This window comes from Rhinolophus hipposideros (assembly GCF_964194185.1).
Source record: "Rhinolophus hipposideros genome assembly, chromosome: 6".
In the NCBI taxonomy this organism is placed as follows: Eukaryota; Metazoa; Chordata; class Mammalia; order Chiroptera; family Rhinolophidae; genus Rhinolophus; species Rhinolophus hipposideros.
Genome location: NC_138052.1, coordinates 60,011,817 through 60,021,009, shown reverse-complemented (window position 1 = coordinate 60,021,009; position 9,193 = coordinate 60,011,817). Strand labels below are relative to the sequence as shown.

Here is a 9,193-nt window from a genome sequence, read left to right as displayed (position 1 = left end):
CTCTATAGAAGGAAACCTCATATTGACTTCACATAGATATTTTCATTTTCAGCTTACCCACAGTAAGAGATTCCCAAAACTGAGGGGAACAAAAACATATTTATATGTAGTGAAGGCAAAACACCGCTTAAGTGCTTACTTGGCATTCTTCCGGTCTTCCAAGGCAGAGGTGTCAACACATAGCCATCTTTGTAAGCAATAATGGTTAAGCTGAGTCCTAATTTATAGGGTACTCTTATCAACACTGCTCCATTGTTTTTAGTTACTGTGGAATTTGTCTTCGTGTAGTTTACAAACACTTCTACAACTGCTTGACTCAGGTACTGGCGACTGATTATGTCATTCACCTGGACTTTCAGCATAAACACAGACACTGAAAGAGAAAAAAGCCAGAAATGGCAGTATGTTAGATCCCAGAATACATGTCACTGTACTTTAAAATGCCATGAAGACATCTGAATAACAATACAAAACTGTTGATAAATTTAGGAAATTCGTATGTATGGACAGATTGATAGAAAGTGGTGTAAAAACATTCTAAAGTCATTATTCTTCCTAAAACTCAATAAATTTGAATTTGTTATTAATAAGGCATGGTATAACTACTCCATTTTTTTTCCTGCCAACTACAAGAAGAAAGGAAAGCCGTGAATAACAAAATGACAGATGTTCTCTCTTCAGGAAAATATATTTTTACTTTGTCTCACTACTTTTAAGCCAGCAAGTTATATAGACTTAACACTAGTGTTAACTTTAATTTTGACTAAATCAGAATTCAGTCAAAGTTTTTAGAATAATATGCCATGTAACCAAATCCATTAGTGCATGGCTAGCTTCTTCATTTTATTCTGTTGTATGGAAAGTATGGGGTGCTTTTCAGTTTCAATATATAAAATATCAAACAAAAGTTTTTCTCCAAAATATGAAAAAGTATTATCCACTAAATACATAAGAAAACTCATTGACATAATAAATTTTAAAAAATGAGGAGTTAAAGCTTCTTTCCATCTAAACCTCCAGTCTACTCTTTTTGAGTACAAATTTTGACAATATGTTCATGGATTTACCAGTGATAATGTCTAGCTTTAATAAAAAAACTCTTATCATCATGGAAATGCTTTCACAATGCCTGAATCACAACATCTTTGCCAAAGATGCCTTCCCTTCCACTAAAAATGGGCTTTGGAGTCAGTCAAGGACCATCTCTGCCACTCCCTAGATCTGTGACCTTGTTAAGTTATTCACCTAATTGAGAGAACAGTGAATACTTTTCAAAGTAAATAAAATGAAATAATGCAAATAGTGTGTTCAGCACAGGTTTGATTGTCATTTGATATTATTATTAATAGATCATAATATATCATTAATATATCATAATATATTATTATTAATAGATCATAATATATGATATATATTAATATATCATGAGTTCAGCTCATTACTATGATTTCATTCTAAAGTAAATTAAAATGTTTATAAGCATTTAAAATCAAAACATGAAAAGGAGCTGGGATAAATATATGTTCCCGGTGCCAAGCCTTGTATGTATGTTTGTTATAAAAAAAAAACCCTTTACACATCTTTGTAAAATATGGAATATCAAGTCCATTTTACTGATGAAGAAATGAGAATTCAGAAAGGTAATGCAAACTGCCCATCTCACAGATATCAAAAGGCTGTGTCAGCCTTCAAGTATCCCTGTAAATGACTCCAAACCCATCTTTACACCATGTTAGTGAGTCTTGGGGGAACACTACCAAAATTAATTCAAAGAATGTAATTCAAAATTAATTCAAAGAATCATCACCGAGAACTTAAATTCTTATACAATAATATCAATTAAAAACGGGGCGAAAAGGGTTCCCATACACACAGGCAAATGCCAAACCATGGCTTCAAACTCAAATGGAAATATAACTCCTGGGTAAAACAATAAAAGTTTGTAATATATATGACATGATGGACTCCTAAACCAAATGTACTTGAGTAGGTCCGCTTACGTAGCACAGAAAATGATTTGTGTAGAGGATCAGTTGCTGCGGCTCAATTCAAAATAGTTCCCTCAGTCTCCTGCCCCTAATTCCCTAGGCAAAATTTATTGAGCCACAGGCATAAAGCATCAAACTAATGTGGACCTGACAGATTTTGTTAGGACCTCAAAGTGTGAATTAAGATACACAGAGGCTAATTGACAATGAAAAACAAATAAACAAACCACAATAAAAAATAAAAAAAAAGAAAGAAAAAGAAAAAAGATACACAGAGGCTAACCTTTGCTGGAAATGAACCATGTTAGAAAGTCCATGAGGCCCATTAGGCTTTCCAGCATTTCCCTGGTCTTTCTCTTTCCAGAAGCTGGGTTGTGCAGCCCACCTGCTGATGTGTGAGTTATATCATAATCCCTCCCCAAAGTCCCTTTATTTCTTGTAGCTAGACTCAGATTCTGTTGCTTGATTCCAAAGCAAGCACTTAAATGATATAGGGTACAACTGTAAATCAGGATATTTTATATGCTACGCTTTTAGAAGAGAAGGCAAAGGAAGGAAGGATAATGTTACGTACCAAAACTATGATAAACCATATGAGATGAAGATTGCACATAACGAAAAGAGAAGGGAGTTAGGATTTCCTATTCAAATTTGACGATGGGCCTTATTCAAACTAAGTGTACTTACAATGGCTCCTTCAACAGCATGTTCAGTGATGGAAACTCAATAGAAAACTTTTATTCATTCATTTGCTGCAAAGACTAATTTCAGAAATTCTCAGACCATTTGGATTTGTGGATGAATTCCAATGTGTAGTAAGATCTTAGGCTAAATTCGTTTTTTAAAAAAAACTGCATATTCCACTTATTTCATCCTGGTAAGAGTACAGTTGCCAAAATAAGACACACTAAAACCTCCTGACATTCTGAAGCTGAATTGGACTCATAAAATGTTTTCTAAAACATTTTCTAATCCAAAATGGATGATTTTATTTTTTTCACATATAATAATATTAACATAATAAATTTGATGAGGAAATAAATATCAAATTCAGAAAAAACAATTTGCAAAAGTCAAATCTTGGCTACCAAAATCAGACTCCCTCTCTGAGGAGATCCCCTATCTCTGTTCCCGAGCTCGCCTTACAGACTTAGGACATACTGAAGGCCTGACCAGGAGCGTCTTCTCTAGCTCAGACTGGAAAAAACTATTGATAGTCGTGTGATACACACAACAGGGCCAGGGCTAGAACTTTTACACAACACAATAATGAAATTGTCCAGTTTCATCCTAATACAAACCTGCAAGACGTTTCCCCTGTTTTAAGGCAAGGAAATTAAGGCTACATTGCACAATAAGGATATCAGTAGGATTGACAGCCGAATTCATCTGACTCCAAGACCCCAGCATTTCAGTCCACACATCTCTCGTTGAAAAGCTGTAGGAATTTGATTTGCATCATAATTTACTAGTTTACTTATTTCCTCCCAACCAGTCTGAGAAGGAAGTGCATTTCGCTGACCCTAAGAGCCTCCCACCCCCATCCCTCAGCCTGGTTTCTGTGTCCCCAACACAAGTACCAGCAAAAACTGCATTGAAAACAAAACAAAAACAAAAAACTTGGCTGAAAGCCTGGCCAAAACAATTAAAGAGAGACAAGCAACTCTTTTTCCTTTAAATAAAAGGAAAAGTTATAAAGAACTACCTGCCCAAGATTTAAAATAGGATGCTTCTGACTTTTGTGATGGCCACAGTTTCACCAGACAAACAAGGCTGGCAGCCAGAAGCAACATATATCCATAACAATCCGCTGTACTAGTGCTCTCCTCCAACAAAAGTACTTCAGCATTTAGATTGAGAAGATTCTGTGATTAAACATATGATTTTCAACCAGAGGGGCTTTTATCTCCATAATCTACCTACTCTTTTCCATTGTATTTTCAGCTTTCCATGCACATATTATTTTCTCTGTCACTTAATTATAACCATTATGCTTTGCCCATATAATCTTCTTTTCAATATGTCATCACTGCTTTAAAAATGGTTTAATATCATGATTTGAACTGCACCCTTAAAAAACATATAATCTAAATGTTGAGAGAAATAAGTGAAAATAAAATACACATCAGTGAGCAAGGTCCTGAAGTTGCTGGGTAAGATTTAACTATTTAGCACATAATTACAAGTGCTGTGAAGTTGTGAGAATTAATAAAATTCAAAAGGTAATAATAAACAGGTATAAAGAAATGTTCTTGACAAAGCTTATCAGAACCAACATGATATTACGGTTTTGCCATAGATCTACAGAGGTAACTCAAAATCCAGAAAGGGTTAAAAAAATTACTGCTATTTATTTCGGCAACATTTAGCGCTTGAAGTCGGGTGGGCTGATAAATTACAATCCCATTTCTTTTCAAGAGAATTTGACATCATATTATTATGTAGCTCCCATTATGTAGATTTCAGTTGTGCCCATGGAAAAATCACCTATTTTCAAATTTCTCCTGTACAAAAACTAGCCTTCATTCATATTTCAAGCATCTACAATAATTTCATTTCATATACAAATTTTTTCCTCTCTAGGAATACAACGCTAAAAATATACTAGGTATATAAAGTGTTTATAAACGGATCAGAGATCCAATTTTTTAAAAATAAAATATTTTAACCATGAAATATATTTTTAAAAAACTTGATTGAGGTCTACGCATTCTAATGAGAACTAGAAAAAAAATGAAGAGTACAAAAAGTAAAGCACAGTCGGTAACCACAAGATTGCCATGGGGATATGAAAGTCAATTTGGGGAATGTAATCAATAATGTTGTAAAGATTTTGTAGGGTATCCGATGGACACTTGTCTCATTAGGGAGACCACCTCAGGGATGATGTAGATGCCTGATCACTGCGCTGTACACCTGAAGCTGAAGCTGAATAATAATGAATGTCAACTACAATTTTATATATATATATATATATATGTACATATATATACATATATACATATATAGTTTTATGTATAACTACAATTTTATATATATGTACATATATACATATGTATGTATATATATATATAGTTACAAGAAGCAGAGTACAGCATTAGGAATAGAGACAGTGGAAATGTAATGGCTCTGTGTGATGTCAGAGGGGTAGTGGATGGGGGAAGGGGGTGTTGTCACTGTGTGAGGGATATAAATGATAAATGTCTAGCTAGTACATTGTTTTGTGCACCTCAAACTAATAAAAAATGTTTAAAAAAAGAATAAAAAAAGGTACAAAAATATAGTGGAATGAAACAGTTGGTTGGGAAAATTAGAAATACTCACCTACATTAATTCACCGAACAAATGTTTACTGACTGCCTATTTTGGGGCAGCTCTGCACTAGCTAGATATTGGGGACACAAACATTAATAAGACACAGTCTTGCCTTGAGAAGTTTATACTGAGGAAACATGTGAAAAAACAGTTCTGCACAATTATCTGATACTACCATAAAAGAGGTTTCAAAAAAAACAGTATTGAAACACAGACAAGAACTTTCTATAGTACCTAATATAATCTCCTATGAAGTTATGTAGAAATTAATTCAGAATCAAAATATGTAACAATTCCTAAAATAAGCCTCAATCTCAAAGAGAGATACTGGCACTCCCATGTTCAGTGAAGTATTATGTGAAGTATTATTTGCAATAGCTAAGATATGGAAACAACCTAAATGTCCATCAGTCTATGAATGGATAAAAAAAAATATGTTGCACATACAATGGAATATTATTCAGCCTTAAAAAAGGAAATCCTGACATTTGCAACAACATGGATGTACTTGGAGGACATTATGCTAAGTATGGTAAGCCAGACACAGAAAGACAATATATGATCTCACTTAGATGTGGAATTTAAAATAGTCAAACTCATAGAAGCAGACAGTAGAATGGTGGTTGCCAGGGGCTGGGGGAGGGGGAAATGGGGAGATGATGGTCAAAGGGAATGACGTTTGTTACACAAGATGAATAAGTACTAGAGATCTACTATACAGCACAGTGCCTATTGCTAACAATGCTATATTACCTTCTTAAAATTTCCTAACAGGGTAGATCTTAGTTTAAGTGTTCTTACCACAAAATAAAACATAAGAGGGACAGGAGGAAACTTTGGGAGGTGATGGATATGTCTATGGCTTTGATGGTGGTGGATATTTCACAGGTATATACTTATTTCCAAACTCATCAAGTTAAATACATTAAATATGTACAGCTTTTTACATGTCAATCATATGTTAATAAAGTAGTTTTTTAAAAAAATAAGTATTGAAAATGTGGATTTAATGAAGGCATGACAATTAAATTCACGAACTCATCCTAGAAAAAGTGCTACATACCTCACTGAGGAGTATCACTATGGTCACCTTTGAAGTACTCCCCTTGGGAAGCTATGCACCGATGCCAGCGCCTAGTCTACCCTTTAAAGCAATTTTGGAACTTTTTCTGGAATGACCATCAGATCTGTCGTATTATACCCATTATGTCCTGAATGTCATCAAAATGTGTTCCTTTCAATATTTCCTTTATCTTTGGGTAAAGAAAGAAGTCATTGGGGGCCAGATCAGGTAGGTAGGGAGGATGTTCCAATACACTTATTTGTTTACTGGCTAAAAACTCCCTCACAGACAGTGCTGTGTGACTGGTGAATTGGAGTGTTGCAAGAGCCATGAATTGTTGGCGAAAAGTTCAGGTCGTTTTCATCTACCTTTTTCATGCAGACTTTTCAGCACTTCCAAATAGTAAACTTGGTTAACTGTTTGTCCAGTTGATACAAATTCATAGTGAATAATTCCTCTGATATCAAAAAAGGTTAGCAACATTGTTTTGACTTTTAATTTGGACTGATGGAACTTTTTTGGTCATGGAGAAGTGGCTGATATCCATTATGCACTTTGACGCTTTTCTTTCAGGGTTGTATTGGTACGCCCATGTTTCATCACCAGTGATAACAAGGCCCAAAACATTGCCTTGCCTCTTGAAAAGGTCTTGGTAAATTTCGACTCTCCTTTGCTTTTGTTCATCGGTGAGCTCCTTTGGGACCATTTTTGCACACACCTTTCTTATGCCAAGATTTTCAGTTCAGATTTTCCTAACTGTTTCTCTATTGATGTGTACTTGGTCTGCTGTGCTTCTCACAGTCAGCAACAATTTTGATGAACTATTTCAATGAATTTTTGCAACATTTTCATCGATTCTGTTCATTACTGGACACAATGACCTCTCTCCATCAGTGACATGTTCTCTCTCCTCAGAAAAAGATTTAGTCCATTTGTACACTGCTGTTTTCTTCATGGCATTATCTCCAAAAACTTGGACTAACATGTCCCTGATTTTACTTCCACTCTTGCCAAGTTTAACAAGAAATTTAATGTTTGTTCGTTGCTCTAATTCAAGCTCAGACTTCTCATGACGGTACACAAAAACACACAACAATAATGAACACCACGCAGCAAGGCACTGCAACACATTGATACGAACACAGCTGTGAGACACTGATATACCAAGGTTACGAAACCTAACCGACCTGTTTGTATAGTGCTGCCAATGTAAACGCATGGTGGTAAGTTCTCAAACTTAATTGTCTGACCTCCCAGGATTTCCACAGAGGCCAGCTGAAGTTATAGCTGGCTTTTTAGCCCCAATATTCAGTGAAATTTTGAGCTTAATCCCACCGTTGCCAGTGAGAAAAATTTTGTATTATTACAATAATCACAACAAATAAACATTAAAATTCTTTTGCTTTAGGAAGTTAAAACAGCTTTTCCTTCTTTTTCTTAAGAATATTTAAATTGGAAATTTTGACTAGAGAATACAGAAGTAGCAAAACTTCATAAATACAATGCAACTGTATTACAGTGAAGATTAATTAAAAAATTTACTTAGACTATTACAAAACAATATTAACAAAGTTGTCTTAGAATTCTTTCTCAGTACAATTTCCTTATTTAATTGGAAGGAGGGCAGAAAGTTTAGAAAAGGGTGAGGACAACAAAGGAGCTTATAAAAAGAAAGGACCATGTTATTCTGCATTCTGTAAAGCAGAGTGAAAAGGGCTTCAACGGTTTAATTTTTACAGCATTTCAAACATAGACACACTACCTCCTTCTTTTAAAGGAACAAAAGAGTGTTGAATTAAAGGAAAAAGACTTAGTAAAATAGAAAAGCCTCCTTTTCATTGCTTAAGCACCAGACTGAATCCAAAATTCTGATTGGATTTGGAGTTTGAAAGGAAAAAAAAAATCTGTGCCTGTTTGAAACAAAACCAAATTTATTTGCAGTAAATTAATATTCATCACAAAGAAAATATCAAATCTAAGAAGACATTACAGAAATAAAATAAAGACATGATTGCCAAAGGTGAAAAATGTTAAGGAGCAAACACACATTTTTTACATTAGAAATAGAGGCCTAGACGAGTGTGATTCACCCAAACTCGTGAAATGAATAACATAAAAAGAATCCTTGTAACATAAGAATGAGCACATTGCAAACCACTCAGTAGGGAACAGATGAGAGAGCCATTAGTATTTAGTCTCGGTTCCTGTTTGCATACCCAAAAGGTTCTTTTCCTCAATGGAAATAGTGTATCAGACTCAAGCTCCTAAAACATATTGTCCAAGCTCACTCCTGATTTTTACCATTTCTTCCCAATTTTTTATCCTGCCTTAGAATCACAATTATTCATCCACTCACTCACAAATTCATTCAACATTCATTTATAAGTACTCTATATAAGTAGGCACTTACTGTGGAGTGACAGAAGAACCCAGTGAGGAAAAGTTAAGGATCACTCTTTTACTTATGTGTTTGAAAAAGCATTGGTCTTGGCTGCCATGGGAGTACTGGGCACCTAACTCACACTGAGGTGGAAGACTTGGCTCCTCTATGAAGGCAAGATTGGAACTGAGTGTGAAGAAGAGATGTGGGCGAAGGGTGAATAGGATAGCTCCTGAAACCCAGAATTCAATCACTGACACTCATCCTTAAGATTCAGCTCAGAAATCACCTCCATACTGAGGTTATGTCTGGGTCACCCCACCCAGTTCCAGGACACAGTCCCCAGGTATGTTGAGGGATGACAGGCAGTGCTGTTCCTCTTCCTTTGTACTGATAACTCAGCTCTGAGTTATCAGGGTCATGTTTGGCATCACAGATTAAAAAAAA

At 35.1% G+C, this 9,193-nt stretch overlaps 1 protein-coding gene across 2 annotated transcripts in view; it reads right to left on the bottom strand.

Moving 5' to 3' along the window:
• The window catches only part of FAM171B (family with sequence similarity 171 member B), a 64,597-nt gene that overhangs the window by 27,065 nt on the left and 28,339 nt on the right, over positions 1-9,193 (bottom strand). For both annotated transcript variants that reach the window (XM_081052317.1, XM_081052318.1), the window contains one exon: positions 140-373. In XM_081052317.1, the coding sequence (XP_080908443.1) occupies positions 140-373 (234 nt within the window). The remainder of the gene's footprint in view (positions 1-139; positions 374-9,193) is intronic.